Source organism: Oncorhynchus mykiss, chromosome Y (assembly GCF_013265735.2).
Source record: "Oncorhynchus mykiss isolate Arlee chromosome Y, USDA_OmykA_1.1, whole genome shotgun sequence".
Taxonomy (NCBI): Eukaryota; Metazoa; Chordata; class Actinopteri; order Salmoniformes; family Salmonidae; genus Oncorhynchus; species Oncorhynchus mykiss.
Window position 1 is genome coordinate 1736487 of NC_048593.1, and position 19488 is coordinate 1755974.

Consider the following 19488-nt stretch of genomic DNA (forward strand, 5'->3'; position numbering starts at 1 on the left):
TTCTAACAGTCAAATAAATGATTGACCCCATGTCCAGCGTGCCCGCCAGGGGGGATTCTCTCTTTAAAACAGTAAGGACCGCTTCAAGATCGCGCCTTCTTGACACTAGAAAAGCCTGGCCTCTACGTACTCCCCTTCGAGCCAAATACCAACATTCTAACAGTCAAATAAATGATTTTCCCCATGTCCAGCGTGCCCGCCAGGGGGGATTCTCTCTTTAAAACAGTAAGGACCGCTTCAAGATCGCGCCTTCTTGACACTAGAAAAGCCTGGCCTCTACGTACTCCCCTTCGAGCCAAATACCAACATTCTAACAGTCAAATAAATTATTTTCCCCATGTCCAGCGTGCCCGCCAAGAGGGGATTCTCTCTTTAAAACAGTAAGGACCGCTTCAAGATCGCGCCTTCTTGACACTAGAAAAGCCTGGCCTCTACGTACTCCCCTTCGAGCCAAATACCAACATTCTAACAGTCAAATAAATGATTTTCCCCATGTCCAGCGTGCCCGCCAGGGGGGATTCTCTCTTTAAAACAGTAAGGACCGCTTCAAGATCGCGCCTTCTTGACACTAGAAAAGCCTGGCCTCTACGTACTCCCCTTCGAGCCAAATACCAACATTCTAACAGTCAAATAAATGATTGACCCCATGTCCAGCGTGCCCGCCAGGGGGGATTCTCTCTTTAAAACAGTAAGGACCGCTTCAAGATCGCGCCTTCTTGACACTAGAAAAGCCTGGCCTCTACGTACTCCCCTTCGAGCCAAATACCAATGACACGTCTTCTGGTCATCAAAATTCTAACAGTCAAATAAATACAATATTATATATGCTATCGGAAGAAGAATATTTTAGTTGTGTTTACGAAGGTCTTACGTAACATTAGAATCCGAAAAACAATTTAGAAGAACATGATAGCTTATTCATTAGTTTGTTACTGTAGCTAAATGTGGGGGGAAAAGAAGACTAAAACCACCATAGTTTGTGTTAAAACCATCTCAAAGATATACATTATAATTTCATTTTGGCAGGTCTTAAGAATCATTATGGAACCATGATTTTTTTAAAGTTGTATTGTGTTACTAGTCTTTGTTTAATGGCCTGAGCAATGCTGCTGTGAGTGCTCAGGCATTGTGCGCATGGAAAAGCTTATTAAGCTTAAAGGTTATTCTTGGAGAACATTTTGAAATCAAGCTCACCTCTTGACATCAAATGTCTGAATAGGAGGATTTGAAAAAGTGATGGTACTTTCCCTGCCTCTGTCAATTCCAAGCTGCACCAATCTCTTCATGTACAATTTATAATATTGTCACCCATCAGACTATTGTCAATTTAATCTGGTCTCTAGGCTAACTATTCTGAACAAAAATATAAATGCAACATGCAATAATTCAAAAGATTTGACTTAGTTACAGTAATTGAAATAAATTTGTTAGGTACTGATTTATGGATTTCACATGACTGGGCGAGGGCGCAGCAATGGGTGGGCCTGGGAGGGCATAATCCCAACCACTTGGGAGACTGGGGAGCAAGGCCCAGGCAATCAGAATTTAGTTTTTCCCAACAAAGGGGCTTTATTACAGACAAATACTCCTCAGTTTCATCAGCTGTCCGAGTGGCTGGTATCAGACAATCGCGCAGGGGAAGAAGGCGGATGTGGAGGTCCAGGGCTGGCGTGGTTACACGTGGTCTGCGATTGTGAGGCCATTTGGACGTACTGCCAAATTCTCTAAAACGTTGGAGCCGGCTTATGGTAGAGAAATTAACATTCAATTCTCTGGCAACAGCTCTGGTGGAAATTCCTGCAGTCAGCATGCCAATTGCACGCTCCCTCAACTTGAGACATCTGTGGCGTTGTGTTGTGTATGAAACTAGTTTCGATATAGTTTAGGTGTGGTTTTGATGGGCCATCAGCTGCGATGGCTGACTAGCAGTGAATGAGGGGCACAAGAAAAAGAAAAACCTGTTTGTGATATTAAGATTCTAACTTCTACGAGTGTTTTCTTCCAAGATATCATACACCCATGTCACAGACGTATGAGTACGTTATCTGCTATTCTACAAGACCACCATCAGATGTGTGTAGCTCAGCTGACTGCTCTGTATGGCTCTGAACCACCATTGTCTGACTCCTCCCAGAAGAACATGAAAGGAGCCTTTGATGTCTGAAGAACACACTAGAGTATTCACAGCCTGGTGTTTGTCGCTGTTGAGTAGTTGGTAGGCCTCAGCCTAACTCAGCCCTGGGGCATATGGAACTCTATGGTGAATGATTCAAGGAAAGTATCCCAGTTTATGTTCACTCTGAACTTTATGGTCACTTAGAAGGAATGTCAAACAAGGTCTCTCAACTATTTCAACTTGGAGTGCTTACTGAACCGAAGTAATATGCATTCCAAGAACAACTCTGAAGAAGAAGCAAAACAGACAGTGTTTTACAAGTGTTGCTATTTATGTGCCCTCCCCCAAAAAATCGCTACTGATAAAATTTCAGGTCTGCTGAGCGCAAATTTGAATGTTGTGAAAATTCTGTGCAACTTCCTGGTCGCGTTTACTGTGAACACTGAGGCTGTACCCGCTTTTTAAGTTAGTTTTAAGTGGCCAAGTAGGCTACTGTGGCTATTTGATCTAGAGGTCGACCGATTATGATATTTCAACCCCGATACCGATTATTGGAGGACCCAAAAAGTCTGACACCGATTTTCTTTTCTTTTTTAACATTTATTTATTTGTAATAATGACAATTACAACAATACTGAATGAACAATGAACACTTTTAGTTTAATTTAATATAATACATCAATCAATTTAGCCTCAAATTAATAATGAAACATGTTCAATTTGGTTTAAATAATGCAAAAACAAAGTGTTGGAGAAGAAAGTGTGCCATGTAAAAAAGCTAACGTTTAAGTTCCTTGCTCAGAACATGAGAACATATGAAAGCTGGTGGTTCCTTTTAACATGAGTCTTCAATATTTCCAGGTAAGAAGTTTTAGGTTGTAGTTATTATAGGAACTATTTCTCTCTCTATACGATTTGTATTTCATATACCTTTGACTATTGGATGTTCTTATAGGCACTATAGTATTGCCAGTGTAACAATATAGCTTCCATTTCTCTCCTCGCCCATACCTGGGCTCGAACCAGGAACACATCGACAACAGCCACCCTTGAAGCATCGTTACCCATCGCTCCACAAAAGCCGCGGCCCTTGCAGAGCAAGGGGAACAACTACTTCAAGGTCTCAGAGCGAGTGACATTTGAAACGCTATTCGTGCTAACTAGCTAGCCATTTCACATCGGTTACACCAGCCTAATCTCGGGAGTTGATAGGCTTGAAGTCATAAACAGCTCAATGCTTGAAGCAGAGCGAAGAGCTGCTGGCAAACGCACAAAAGTGCTGTTTGAATGAATGCTTACGAGCCTGCTGCTGCCTACCACCGCTCAGTCAGACTGCTCTATCAAATATCAAACCATAGACTTAATTATAACATAATAACACACACAAATGCGAAACTTAGGTCATTAATATGGTCAAATCCGGAATCTATCATTTCGAAAACAAAACTATTCTTTCAGTGAAATACGGAACCGTTCCGTATTTTATCTAATGGGTGGCATCCTAAATATTGCTGTTACATTGCACAACCTTCAATGTTATGTCATAATTATGTACAATTCTGTTATTCATTACGGTCTTTGTTAGGAATAAATGGTCTTCACACAGTTCGCAACGAGCCAGGTGGCCCAAACTGCTGCATATACCCTGCACGGAACGCAAGACAAGTGACACAATTTCCCTAGTTAAAATAAATTAATTGAGGTTTCAAAATATATACTTGTGTATTGATTTTAAAGAAAGGCATTGATTTTTATGGTTAGGTACATTGGTGCAACGAAAGTGCTTTTTTCGCGAATGCGCTTGTTAAATCATCACCTGTTTGGCGAAGTAGGCTGTGATTTGATGAGAAATCATTGATTATATGCAACGCAGGACACGCTAGATAAACTAGTTATATTATCAACCTTGTGTTGTTAACTAGTGATTATGTTAAGATTGATTGTTTTTTATAAGATAAGTTTAACGCTAGCTAGCACCTTACCTTGGCTCCTTGCTGCACTCACATAACAGGTAGTCAGCCTGCCACGCAGTCTCTTCGTGGAGTGCAATGTAATTGGCCACAATCGGTGTCCAAAAATGCTGATTACAGATTTGTTATGAAAACTTAAAATCGTCACTAATTAATCGGCCACTCCGATTAAACGGTCGACCTCTAATTTGATCATAATGTAGTCCTGCCAGAGTGGCCTACCATCAAAAACAAAGGAGAAAATGCCTCCCATAACATTTTAACATGGAAATAGCTGTTCTATCATTCAGCCTACAGTAGCAGCCAATGTGTGGTGTTCAATGTAGGCCTACATTCCATGAGACCTTTGGAAAAAACATGTCGGGCTTGACATTAACGTGTTTATCCACTTCACCTTCAGACAATGAGGTGACTGAAAATGTTGTTTGATGCAAGAAACCAAATAAAATGCATTATTATTCTCAGACCACAGAGAATCGGACAAATGATGCTACCCTCTGGCTATTAACTACTTAATTTATTTAAGCCCGTCTCAGAACACAACACTTCCCACTTTATGGCAAAGCTCTTTACCTGACTGCTTTTGAAAGATGTCTAGAAATGTACACATTTTGCGCTTTTGTAAAAGCAACCACTCCTCTTGCTGACTACAAATAATCTATAACTGGACTAATAACTCACTAACTAGCCAAGGATATGAACAAAATGCACACTTGGCTGCATGCAGCTCTCGCTTCGATCTCAAAACAAGCTAATCTACTCACGACCGCTCATTCTGTAAACAGTCCAGTTCAAAGTAAATGGTACAGATCCATATATGGCAATGGTCTATTTGCATACAGTACCAGTCAAAAGTTTTGGCGCCACCTACTCATTCAAGAGATTTTCTTTATTTTTACTCATTTATACATTGTAGAATAATAGGAAAGATGTCAAAACACACCAAAAAAGTGTTAAACAAATCAGAATATATTTTAGATTCTTCAAAGTAGCCACCCTTTGCCTTGATTTTATTTAACGCCTTTATTTAACTAGGCAGGTCAGTTAAGAACAAATTCATATTTTACAATGAAGGCCTGAGAACAGTGGGTTAACTGCCTTGTTCAGGGGCAGAACGACTGATTTTTACCTTGTCAGCTCGGGGATTCGATACACCAACCTTTCGGTTACTGGCCGAACACTTATAACCACTAGACTACCTGCCGCCCCTTGATGACAGCTTTGCAGAGAATGCAAAGAGTGTGCAAAGCTGTCATCAAGGCAAAGGGTGGCTACTTCGAAGAATCTCAAATAAAAATCTATTTTGATTTAACACTTTTTTTTGGTTACTACATGATTCCATATATTATTTCATAGTGATGGCGGCAGATGAATGGCACGACAATGAGCCTCAGGATCTCATCACAGAATCTCTCTAGTTGTCCATAGCTTATGCCTTCCCATACTATATCTCCGCCGCCACCATGCGGCACTGTGTAAATAACGTTGACTTCAGTAAACTGCTCGCCTCCACGGTGCCATACACGTGGTCTGCGGTTGTGCGGCCGGTTGGACGTACTGGCAAATTCTCTAAAACTACATTGACATGAAATTATCTGTCAACACCTCTGGTGGACATTTCTGCAGTCAGGATGCCAATTACACGCTGCCTCAACTTGAGACATATGTGGCATTGTGTTTTAGCGTGGCCTTTTGTTGTCCCTGGCTCAAGGTGCATCTGTGTAATGATCATGTTTTTAATCAGATTATTGATATGCCACACCTGTCAGGTGGAATGATTATCTTTAGCAAAGGAGAAATACCCACTTCTGCCTACAACAAAATCTTTGCGTAGTTAGTTTTGGATACCAAGTCTTGCGTAGTTCGTTTTTGTTTGGGTACGTTGCATTGAAAGTGGCTAATATTGCATTGATTCGATCACAATTTATCCTTGATCTATCTCATGTTAGAGTTGAGTGCTTTCTTTCACAGCCTGTGTGAACGTGTCTCCTTTGTTTCAGTGTGTGTGTGGGACTGTGTAAAAGCGTAAGGCCAGTTGGTGTAACTGTGTTTCACCGGTCTCTATGCGGGGGCTTTTCCCCATGCTCCTGTCATATTTCACCAGGCACGGACACAGATGGGGGTCTACCTTTGCCCTCCCAGTTGCCAACTGCACTTTTGGATGGTGATATATAATTTGTATTTTTTGTTGTATCCAGTTTTTGTCATTGTTCATTGTTGTTCTACACCCACTGCCCCCAAGTCATCGTCACGTCGTCAAGTTTGTCAACCCCCCACACCTCTCGTGGGCCCGGTTGTGCCTTTCCTGTACAGAGATTGAGGGTGCCCGGGATTCAAACATGCATGGCTTGAAATGCGGTCAGTGGTTGAGTGTCTGTAGCAAGCTACCTAGTTTAAATGTCAACAGTACTGCCACAGCAGCACAACACTTGATTGACATCAATATTTAGTCTGGTTGGCTGATAGCCTACGCACAGCAGCACTTCATCATTTATTTCCTTATAGAATCATAGCCGCGGAAAGGGTGCTGGAGGTGCTGCAGCACCCCTGGTAAAATGAAATACTTTGCTGAAGTTATTGAACAGGCAGCAGTAATTATATAATTCAGAATAGCCTACTACAACATAAGTAGGCCTATAATCTAGCCACAGAGGATCAATAGCTTCTTTAAAAAAAATGCCTAGCTGTGTATTGTGTGCAGCCCAATAACAAGGCATAGCCTACAGTGGGGAACGTGCAGCAAATCTGTCAGTGAACAGCATGGAGACAAAACAGGCCTTTCGCAATACAATCACGGTAACGCACCAGTTGGAGAGCAAATGGCTCCCGCTGAAAAGAAGACTAATCTGTCTGCAGTAGACTACTAAAACATTTGATCAACTTCCAAATAGGCCTATTGAGCGAACGTTGTTTTACAAGAGAAAGGAAGGTGCAACGGCCATCGCCAGCGAGTGAGCTCCTCATCACAGGGTGAGTCAGTGAAATTGGAAAGCTTATTTCCTCCTCATATTGTGAAATATGTGTGTCATGGGGGTGCCCTTTTTTCATTTGGAGCACCTGCCACCTGAAAGGTCTGTGCAAAGCCCTTCTGCTCTCCTGAACAACGACTTTGGCCTTCCACTGAGCTGCACATAGAAACACAATGACTAGAACATCCATCCCCATTTGAAAATAATGCTTTCTTATTTACCCACCGATGGTGGTGTTGCTAGGAGGCCAGGGTATCCTGTCTCGCGTAGTGCCACTCTATGTTATTGGTGAGTGGTGAAAAATCAGGTGGAAAAGAGAAGCTTTTCTGTTCTATTTATTCAATTTCTATGGTTCTGCTTCCCTGGTCAGGTGAATGACTTTCTCCTCTCCAGAAACAGAGCTGAGGTTAGAGTTAGGACAATATGAGAAAGGGGCGGAGATGGAGGTATGTAGTTATGGCTGGAAGGAGTCAGGATGTTAGTGTGTGTTCTTGACTGTGTGTGTGGGACGGGAGCCACCTGACGCAGTGAGCATGTGATGCATGCGCACACACACTGCACATTGACTCTGGCACGGGCACACATGTCCAGGGACAGGCTATTTCCGTCCCCTTGGCAAAGAAAGAAAAGGGGCCATCCACTTTGATTGGGACTGAGGGCAGGAGCAGGGTGATGCGATGCTCCATCCTTCCCTCCCCCTCCATTACTCTCCCCATTGCGCTCATCAGTATTGGGAGCAGTCAGTCTGTGAGGCTCACAGTACACCTCCCCTGCCTGCCTGGAGTCTGCAGCTAACAGCCCAGCTGGGAGAACAGCGCTAGCTTCAGTCAAGCTAGCATAGGCTAGCACCTACTGTAATATGGCTAATATACTTTGCTTCAGTTAGGCTAATACAGCCCATTTACATTCAGCCAACAAGGGCTAACGTCGGTAAGGCTAAGTAGGTTAGCGTGACCAAGGGGACCTACAGAGCTCCGAGTTTGGAGGAGTGAAAGCAAGGTAAGATGGGACGCCCTATGAATTTTTAAAAGAGAAGAACAAGAAGCCTGGTGCTTCTAGCTCACACTGGTTTATCTGTTATGATCTGATTCTGTGTACATGTTGTTGTGGTGCGCAACGTGCACACACACACTGGATTCATTTCAGTTTATTTCTCTGATCTATATGGGCTTGTTGAGTGCTCCTAGAGGACACAGACTACTGTGCTTTTTATGCCATGTCATTGTCTCCTCTCAGAAAGATCAAGGTGAAACTCTTAAACTCTCTCCTCAGTCTCTCTCTCTTTTGTTGTGCTATTGATCTGTTGTTGTGAGTAGTGCTCTTAACCCATGCTAATAGCCTAACTAGTGTCTGCGCTTGTGTGGCTTCATTCACATTGTGTGTGTGCGCCAGTGTGTGTGTGTGCGCCAGTGTGTGTGTGTGCCAGTATGTGCCAGTGTGTGCGTATGTGTCGTGCGGGTAGTCTGACGGACTGTGTTAGCTCGAGCCTGTCCAACCAGGCCACTAAAGATGATATGATGTTTAATCAATATAATGAAGGCCAGAGCCCAGTCAGCACTTCTCACATACTCTCACACACACACACACACAGCAGCTAGCGGACGAAGCACGGCATCGGGTGTCCAGTTAGGTTAGGGGTGTCAAACTAATTTTGCCCCTTGGGCCACATTTGGTCTCCAGTGATGTCCGCAGGGCTGCATTGGAAATGTGTTATATTTCAATGCTGTCAAATTTGACAAAAGAGAGTCCTCTATCCATTGTTTTGGGAATTTTCGATACTCCCTGAGTGCTTAGCTTTAACGGGATACTTCGGGATTTTGGCATTGAGGCCCTTTTATCTCCTTCCCCAGAGTCAGATGAAATCGCGGATACCATTTTTATGAGACTGTGTCCCATATGAAGTAAGTTAGAGGGTTTCGCAAAGCCAATGCTAACTAGGGCAATGACTGGAAGTATATGTGTATCTGCTAGCATGCCTGGCCTGATCTGAGTTAGGCCACCACTCGCTTTCCTGGAATCAACTCCCCCACTCTCTCTCTCCATCCATATCCCACTCTCTCATTCTCTCACTCTCTTGTTCTCTCCCATCACTTCCTCATTCACCCTTTTCTGATGTACAATAACAGAGCCAAACTTAACCATAGTGTGCTGACTGTTTTTTAATTTCACATGGTCTTTTCCAGCACAGTTCCAGTAACTATGGTGGATGCAGAACCAGGGCAGTACAACGTGGTTTTTCTGTGTTGTGAGAAGGATAGCTCACATCTTAAATGTGATGCAGGGCTTCCATCTGTCCACGTTAGATTGCTGTATAGATATAGGAGTGTCTGTTAAACGTGAGGCTTGGCCAAGAGAGGTGGTGGAACAGTTGTTTTGATTACTTTTCACCATTACGTTTACTTAGGCTACATACAATAAATGCTGTTAGGACATGGCAAACATCCCGTGAAATAATGTTGATTCGCTACAGCACAGAACATGCGTATGTCCTGTCCAGATGTGTGTACAGCTGTTATATGCAATGTCTCTGTGTGTGTGTTTTGTGGGTGTGTGTGCTGTTGTATTATTCTATCATATTTACTATAGCCTATTGTTTATGCATATTGTGTTGAAACTATACACGCGACCTTAAAATGCAGTTATTAGGCCTACGCTAACCAAATTGGCTCCAACCTTTGAGCTACTGGTATGGTAGGCATACCTACATTATTTTTTGTTTTTACATATAAAAAAAAATATTTTAAAAATTCTCCCCAATTTCGTGGTATCCAATTGGTAGTTAGTCTTGTCCCATCGCTGCAACTCCCGTACGGACTCGGAAGAGCCGAAGGTCGAGAGCCATGCGTCCTCCGAAACAACCCAGCCAAGCCACACTGCTTCTTGACACAATGCCCGCTTAACCCGGAAGCGCCAATGTGTCGGAGGACACACCGTGCACCTGGCGACTGTGTCAGCGTGCATTGCGCCCGGCCCGCCACAGGAGTCACTAGTGCGCGATGGGACCAGGACATCACTGCCGACCAAACCCTCCCCTAACCCGGACAACGCTGGGCTAATTGTGTGCCACCAAGTGCAGAGAGGGGGCTTCAGCAAATGTTCAAAATTCACCTTCTGCTACCATTTCTGTCAAGCCATCTACACATACAGTTTGACGTATAGGTTCGATAAATCCAACGTATGCACCACACAGAACGCACTGCAACTGCCTCTCCAACGCAACGCAGCGCTCCATTGGAAAGGAATGTGCTTCTGGTTCAACGACGCTGTCGTTTCATTTACAATATGCTGTGGCTATATTTGGATACCGTGTAGGCTAGCCTATGTGTTTTTACCAGCAATTTATTTTGTGAAAAGCCACATTTGTATTGTTAATTTTATTTATTTATTTATCATAACATCCCTATGAATAGCCTATGTTAACAAAGAAGGCCTAGATTGTACAGTGCCTTAAGTATTCCTTACCCGTTGACTTTTTCCACATTTTGTACCCGGGAAAAAAGTGATTTTAATTCTAAGACTGGAACATTTGTAAAATACCCATGTTTGCATGCCAACTCTCCTCCTCACTCACTCTTTACCTGCCTCACCTCTCCCTCTATCTCGCCTCCCCCTCTAGCCCAGGCTCTGGAGCGTATGATGAGTCCGACAGGTCCGAGCCCAAACCCCAACGTCCCGTCAGAGTACTGCAGCACAATCCCCCCCCTGCAACAGGCCCGGGCTGCAGGCACCCTCAACTCCCCTCCGCCCACCGTCATGGTGCCCGTCTCCGTGCTCAAAACCCCCTGCAGCGACGGTACTTATGCACCCCTTGAACTAGTATCAAGGGTTGCTGTTGTATAATGGTGTTCCCAAAAGTGATCAACATCTTCTTGCTCTCCATTGGATAGCATAGCCAGCCACAGTTTGGCTATAATGAAACATTTCCATTTTTATCATTTCCATTTTTACCAGATTTCCTGTTTTATTTTCCCTTGTTTCTCATTTGTATTCAGTGTTTCCCCTAGCATTGTGCCATGGCGTATGCTGTGATATGCTATCTGAGTGACTCAAACATTATAACAAAATCAATGGGGGCCCCATGCCATGACATTTTTGGAATTTTAGATTCTCCCAGACTGTCTATATTTTGGTGATTGTTAGTTCGACATTATCTTATTTTAAAAATATATATCTCCATTATCTTTTCAACATACTTTATATTTGGTTTAATTTAACACTGACAACGTTTAACCATCCCTTAAAATTATTTCCCCCAAAAAATTGTTTTGGTGAGTGGAGGCAATGTTTTAGCAGCGGCCGCTAATTTAATATAGGGAAACACTGGTATAAATTTAGCGCTCTAAACAACACTTTAAATAGGGAAATGGGGAAAATGACAGAAGTCCCTGTCCCTGTGTGGTGGATGTGTCAGGTTGTCCTCGTGAGCAGAAGCGTGTGTGGTTTGCAGATGGCATCTTGCCCAACGGAGAGGTGGCCGACACCACCAGGCTATCTGTGACTGGCAGGAGGAGTTCCCAGGAGTCCAGCCCTGTCACACCAGACCCCCCTACGGTAAGAGGAGGAGCTCTATATAGACACACACCCACGTAAAAGAGGCACCTGCTCATTCAAGGCTTTTTCTTTATTTGTACTATTTCCTACATTGTAGAATAATAGTGAAGACATCAACACTATGAAATACCACATATGGTATCATGTAGAAACCAAGAAAAAGTGTTAAAGAAATAATGAAAAACCCTGGAATGAGTAGGTGTGTCTAAACTTTTGATTGGTACTGTACACACACACACATTGTAAATCCCTAGATGCACACGTTTATTTATTTTCTCTTTCATCCCATCCATTTCTCATCCCTCCGTCTCTTCCAGGCTGGCAGCAGAGTATCCCTGGGCTTTGCAGCGGTGTCTGAGGGTGGTATGTTGGCCCCTGAGGTCCCAGCAAAGTTGGAGGTGGTGCGCCCCCCAGTGTCAGGGCCCTGGGACTATAGCCTGCTGTGTGGGCTAGGGAGCTGCGTAGAGAGGAGCCCCAGTCTGCTGCCAGAGGATGACGAGGGCCTGCCACCTCTACTCATCACCACCGGAGAAGAGGAGGAGGGAGGAGATCTATTGGTAGAGGAGCGACCTGCCCCCTGCCAGATCCTGCTCCTATTGGAGGAGGGAGGCCCACGACCTTTAACTTTTGTCCTCAACGCCAACCTGCTGGTCAATGTCAAACTAGTCAGCTGTGAGTAGAACATCCATCTCTACCCTCATGTAAAGTGGCTTCCTCACCTCTCCCTTCCTTTGTCTGCACTGATCTGAAAAGATGGGACTGTTGAAAGCAATATGGTGGATTCCTACTGGGTACATTCCCTGTCCACTTTCTTCAAATCAGTTCAGGTGATGGGAAGGTGAAAAAGAGAGGGTGTTACCTTGGAGTTTTGAGATCGAACGCAAACCTCCTTATTCCTAGTCCCAGTCCCAAACTAATGTGTTTCCTCACGTTGTGTCTCTCTACTCTCCTGTAGACTGCAGTAGGAAGTGCTGGTGTCTGGGCTCCAGTGGTCTACAGACAGTAGGGCAGAGGGAGGTAGTGTTCATCCTGGAGTGTCTGTCTGAGGAGAGATCTCTGCCCAAAGACCTGTTCACGCTGTACCTCTCCATCTACCAGGACGCACAGAGGGGTAGATGCGCACGCGCACACACACACACACAGCCTGTTCCTCTCCATCTACCAGGACTCACAGAGGTAGACGGAAACACACACACACACACAGCCTGTTCCTCTCCATCTACCAGGACTCACAGAGGTAGACGGAAACACACACACACACACAGCCTGTTCCTCTCCATCTACCAGGACTCACAGAGGTAGACGGAAACACACACACACACACAGCCTGTTCCTCTCCATCTACCAGGACTCACAGAGGTAGACGGAAACACACACAGACACACAGCCTGTTCCTCTCCATCTACCAGGACTCACAGAGGTAGACGGAGACACACACAGACAGACAGCCTGTTCCTCTCCATCTACCAGGACTCACAGAGGTAGACAGAAACACACACAGACACACAGCCTGTTCCTCTCCATCTACCAGGACTCACAGAGGTAGACGGAAACACACACAGACACACAGCCTGTTCCTCTCCATCTACCAGGACTCACAGAGGTAGACGGAAACACACACAGACACACAGCCTGTTCCTCTCCATCTACCAGGACTCACAGAGGTAGACGGAAACACACACACAGACAGCCTGTTCCTCTCCATCTACCAGGACTCACAGAGGTAGACGGAAACACACACAGACACACAGCCTGTTCCTCTCCATCTACCAGGACTCACAGAGGTAGACGGAAACACACACAGACAGACCTGCACGCATTTTGCATACCATTCACACAATTTTAGGTCCATGTACACTGGTACTGTGGTTTCTGACTCAGCCGTCTGAAATTGGAGCTGAGCCAATCTGAGGACTTGGCTGAGGAGAAGAATTCTCTGCTCCGACCAGCCCCCAATTGATTTTGATGTGATATGAAAGTAGAGGGCTGTATGTTTCTAGAACTGTACCGCAATTGAGAATCAATTCACGTTTAGATGGAGTATTTGGCTGTTTTGGTTTCCAGAGCAAATGCACCTTTCTAACAGAACATGTAAGGTCCTTGGACTATAAGGAGTAACGTTAGGCTCCATTAGTCCATCATTGGGTTACATTACCCCTACATTTTATTTGAAAGTGTCATTGAGGCCACTAGCAATATCCTTTAGGATCAAACATAAGACTTCTGTGTTGGCTACATTGTTTGTAATCACTTAAGACTCTAGGGGCTCTATTTTAACAAACCTAACGAAATGGTCAATCCAAGCACAGGCGGTAGCGCTATAGGTTCAGGGGTGTGTCAGAAATATTTTGGATATTGTCACTATCACAATTAGCGCTGCACTTGCTGACTTTGGTGTGAAAGGGCTGGGTTTTGATGAATCAACAAGTTGTGTGTGTGTCGAGGCTTAGCCCCTCACTGGCCAATCAGAACGTGCTTCATGGTCAAATAATATGGTTGCTTCAAGTTGTGTATTTACAATATTGTATGTAGTGCCTTGGAATCAACTCCAATTCCAATGTTAGTATGTTATAGTTTGCATAAAGGGCTTACACAAATGAAATAACAAAATGTAGAACTATCCTTGCTAAATATGTTAACTTGAACCCATCTGCAGTCCGCATTGTTCTAAGTAATGGCATGGCTTCAATAGCATTCACACTGACATAGGGTCTAGGCCATTACATTACATTATAGCTGAGCATGGACATGCCAAACATTGTCAATAAGCAATATTAAATTCAATATTGATAAGGCCTTAAAAGAGAACAAATCATTTGATTCAAACTAAAGGAAACAACTTGTTTTAAATAGGCTATGACACACTAACAGGCACCATAATTTCTCCACGTGGGCATACAATATTAAAACCAAGCAGACAATGGAGGGTTTTACACACATCCACACTTTTCACAGTAGCTGGACAAAGATCCTATATAAAGAGGGGGATCTCCATCTCCAGAAGTTGCAGTGCAAGTTGTCCCAATAATACCAGGAAGCTGAATCATTCTAATACATGTGGTTGTAACAAAATGAAAACGAAAAACAAGCAATCATTTTTATTTTTTGCGACAACAATAAATACATGTCCAATGTAACGTCGTAAAATCACCAGGATAAGAGAGACAATCGTTGCTGTTGATCCAGCCTTCGTTGTAGTTGGCCTAAGCGAGGGCTTGGGTTTTGATGAAACGGACAACAAATACAGGTTAAAGAGAACTTCCAAATACGAGGTTCTCATCGCTCGTTTCATGATGGGCATGGACACAGCCTAGATCATGGACGTTATTTTATGCAGGTCCAGAACGGGACCTGCCTGGCTAAAATAATGTGGGCCTGCCTAATTGCATAGATAAAAAGGGAATGTCAGCTCGCTATTTAACTCCTCTCAAACTTGATATTTTAATAAAGCTTTGGTGATTTTAAAATGTATTTCGAATTGGATTCAGGAGCCAAAACAATGTATCGACAGTCTTGACTACTTCGGGATTGCATTGGCAGACAAAAGAAAAAGCCTCCGTTGAGAGGAGGCTATCCTTGGTTTTTAAGAAAATCAAACGCAATGGGAAGTTTTTTGTCTGTTTCTAAATACGACGTATACAGGCACCATTACCCAACTCTTGTTCCATGTGCATATGGGCAGTGTGCGTCATGGCTGGATAGGCTGCGTTCCGTTTGTCAAAGTTCATGCCATAACCACCTCTAAAACCAACTTTTGGTGGGTCTTAAATATCCTTATCAGCGGTGCCTGAAATTTGATCTCGTTTTTGAGGACATGCCTAAAATATTTCCACCCCGCACATCTGAGCGAGCGCAAGCGAGTAGATAAAAGACGGGTGAATTGTCGAACCTGGCGTTAGGGCTGGAAAATGCCAGTGCGCTAGTTTTTACATGATGAAATTGCTAACTAACGTGCGTTTGACACGATCACCGCCTTAACGCCAGCCAAAAATAGAGCCCTAGGTTTCAGGAAATCGCAGTTACCGGTTCCTCAAAAATGCAAAATGCTCTAGTTTCCTAATGGTGGGAGTTGACTGACCCCCTTAGGTCCTCCCCCCACCCAACCTAAGGCCTACTCAAACATCAAAATCCTAGGGGGAGCCCTGATTTGTACATTTAAACATATTTCTAGTAATCTACTGAATAGCAACCAGTTTAGTACCCATAAGTCTATAGCCTACCATTTCTACTGAGGCAGTCTTCTGCCAACATCATTAGGCAAAAAAAAGGTGCATTTGCCTATAATTTGAGCAGTGTGGGTGTTGCATAGCGTGTCGTCGTGGGGGCCGGGGGTGCTGCCACCGCGCTGAAGTGGTACTCTGCACACACTGACCTCTGTCTCTCCCCCTCCCTTAGGGAAGTTTGTGGAGGAGCTGGGAAACGTGGCGTTCACAGGTAGTTTCCTGGGTAGTAAGGAGCACGGCGGGGTGCTGTTCTTCTCCCCTACCTTTCAGGCCCTGGAGGGCCTCTGTCTGCCTCCACAGCCCTTCCTCTGTGGCCTGCTCATCCAGAGGCTAGAGGTGCCCTGGGCCAAGGTCTTCCCCCTTAGACTGCTTCTACGGCTGGGAGCAGAACACAGTGGTGAGCCCCCAACAGTTACTAGCCTTGTCCAGGTTCAGTGGTAATAAATGCATGGTAAATAGTTTCATAAACATTACATATCTGCATCAGAAGTACCAATGCAAAATTACAAGACTTTTCTATTTTTCGAGTTATTACATAAATCCAGTTAGTGTCAAAGTCAAGCCAGCCTATTCCCTATAATGTAAACTCTAACAGAAATAATTTAAAATGTAGAACTTCAAATTAAATCATTTGCCCTCGTGACTACAGGTTTCAATGTCATTTTTTGCCAATTTGCAAACAAATTCTCTATGAATTTATTGTTACAAATAAGCTTGCATGTTTGCTAGCCAACTAGCCTGGTAACATTAACCCTACCAGCCGGCTAATGTTACTTTAGCACTGCATGAGTCAGCTAGTTGCTATCAACACCAAACTTACAGCTACTTTAAAGTAAACCAAAGTTTTGGAAATACATAGTGCCATCTAACCAGGTATCAAATAATGTTACCGGTATTTGCAGTTATCTAAAGTAGAGAGAGTTGGAGACTTACTGATTGACGGCTGAGTTAGCTGCCAATGAGAGAGGCGCTTCAGAGGGAGAGTCCGTTTCACTAGCCAAGGGAGAGTCAGCTAATCCAATTGTGATACAGTGAGGTAAATCCAAAGTAGATCAATTCCAGAGTCAATAATCCAGACGCGGGCGTTTGGGCACAGGAGACGAGGGAAAGAGTCAACAATAAAATAGCGATCGGGGGAAGGCTCCAGGCAGATGGAAATGATCACAACAGGACAGTCAGCTACTGTAGCACCCTAGTACTAAACTCAGGTTGAAAAACTCTGGTAGCCCACTTCACAGATATCATGCGGCCCCCACGTGTGGGGAATCTACAATTAAGTTACTAAGCCTTTGACCACATTGTTACTTTGAGTAAAAACGTACACTTCCTACTCTTTTAAATTAGTTTTTCTGATGTTTCAAACTTTTGAACTTGGCCAAGACCTAGATATGTGCTTTAGCCTGTAGACTATTGAGATCCTCTTACTTTGACTCTACTTTACAAACGTGGCCATAGTTTACAGTAATGACCTGATGAAATAATAATGAAATGATTGCAACAAGTGTTTAGACTGATGTTGAGCCTGATTCTAGTGACCTTTGACCCTATGTGGGTTGTGTTGCAGTGTACCCCAGTACGCTGGTCAGCGTCCGCTTCAGAGAGACTGTGTTCAGAGAGACCGGACACACCATCATGAACCTGCTTGCTGTAAGTACACACACACACATTATTTTAGTGTACACTTCAGAGTATCTTTTCTTCTTTTTGCAATTTGATCAATACAAACGTTGAATATAACAATTCACATCAAACCGAAGCTACGCAGTAAAAGTAGGTCTCCAGCCCTGATTTAACGCCGAGTTAAGAGAAATCTCCCTGATCCTCTGTGATGATCACTGAGCCAGCATATGCTGTGCAGTGCTCCTGAGTTCAGGTGAGGGCCAGCCGACAGAGGACCGGGATGACACACACAGAGCTAGATCAGGACTCCTGTGGGAGAGACACTGCAGTAGTTTGGTTCCCTGCCAACTTTTCACTGCTGGGAGAGAGGAGCCTGTGAGGGCAGGTCTAACTGGGTTATCATACCCTGTCTGTTACAGCTCTGAAACATCTTAAGATACTGTGTGTGTTAGACAATCATTTTTGAAAAGACTATGACGCATGTCATATGTCTGAGAGAATGTAGTAGGTCACATGCTATTAATGCCCTCAAGTAAGTTCTGTGTTGCGTTTTTGTTTCCAGGACCTGAGGAACTACCAGTACAGTCTGCCTGCCGTGGAGGGCCTGAGGATCCACATGGAGATGGGCCACAGCTACATAGACATTCCCAAGAGTAGCTTTACTGAGGTAAGACACAGCATTACAGGACTTGAGTTTGTTGGTATGTCTATTTTGTTTCTATCTGGTTTGAAGGACAAGTTAAAGTTTCAACTTTATTGTCCCAGAGGGTACATCAAGTCATAGGGCTGACAGCCATCAATACAAATATGCAGTTCCTTCAGAAAGTATTCCTACCCCTTGATTTATTCCACATGTTGATGTTACTGCCTGAATTCAAAATGGGTTAAATGCATGTATTTTTCTCACCCATCTACACACAATTCCTCATAATGACAAAATTCAAACCTATTTTTAGAAATGTTTGCACATTTTTGGAAAATGAAATACTGAAATATCCCATTTGCATAAGCATCTACACCCCTGAGTCAATACTTTGTAGAAGCACCTTTGGCAGCGATTACAGCTGCCAAGTCTCTTAAGAGTTTTCCACACCTGGATTGTGCAACATTTGCCCATTTATTATTTTCAAAATTCTTCAAGCGTTGTCAAATTTGTTGTTGATCATTGCTAGACAACCATTTTCAGGTCTTGCCATAGATTTTCAAGCAGATGTAAGTCAAAACTGTAACTCGGCCACTCAGGAACTTGCTTGGTAAGCAACTCCAGTGTAGATGCGGCATTGTATTTTAGGTTATTGTCCTGCTGAAAGGTACAAGCATACCCATAACATGATGCAGCCACCACTATGCGTGAAGATATAGAGCGTGGTACTCAGTAATGTGTTTTATTGGATTTACCCCCACATAACACTTTGTACTCAGGACACATTTTTTACAGTTTTACTTTAGTACCTTGTTGCAAACAGGATGCATGTTTTGGAATATGTTTTTATTCTGTACAGGCTTTCTTTTCACTCTGTCATTTAGGTTAGTATTGTGGAGTAACTACAATGTTGTTGATACATCCTCAGTTTTCTCCTATCACAGCCATTCAACTCTGTAACTGTTTTAAAGTCACCGTTGGCCTCGTGTTGAAATCCCTGAGTGGTTTCCTTCCTCTCCAGCAACTGAGTTGCCTGGATACCTGTATCTTTGTAGTGACTGAGTGTATTGATACACCATCCAAAGTTTAATAGCTTCACCATGCTCAAAGGGATATTCAATGTCCGATTGTTTTTATTTTTACCAATCTAGCAATAGGTGCCATTCTTTACCAGGCATTTAAAACCCTGCCTGGTCTTTGTGGTTGGATCTGTTTTTAAAATGTACTGCTTGACTGAGGGACCTTTACAGATAATTGTATGTGTGGGTACAGAGAAGAGGTTGCTCACAGCGTGAGTCCATGCAATTTATTATGTGACTTGTTACTCAAATTGTTACTCCTGAACTTATTTAGGCTTGCCACAACAAAAGGGTTGAATATTTATTGACTTTTCTAA

At 43.6% G+C, this 19488-nt stretch overlaps 1 protein-coding gene across 2 annotated transcripts in view; it reads left to right on the forward strand.

The window, feature by feature from the left end:
- The window catches only part of LOC110509514 (zinc finger FYVE domain-containing protein 16), a 39317-nt gene that overhangs the window by 15496 nt on the left and 4333 nt on the right, over positions 1–19488 (forward strand). Inside the window, exons 5-11 of one of the 2 annotated variants that reach the window (XM_021590420.2) lie at positions 10672–10848; positions 11467–11606; positions 11924–12278; positions 12562–12717; positions 16002–16226; positions 17394–17476; positions 18012–18116. In XM_021590420.2, coding sequence (XP_021446095.2) covers positions 10672–10848; positions 11467–11606; positions 11924–12278; positions 12562–12717; positions 16002–16226; positions 17394–17476; positions 18012–18116 — 1241 coding nt within the window. The remainder of the gene's footprint in view (positions 1–10671; positions 10849–11466; positions 11607–11923; positions 12279–12561; positions 12718–16001; positions 16227–17393; positions 17477–18011; positions 18117–19488) is intronic. The other variant, XM_021590421.2, reaches the window with a different exon arrangement.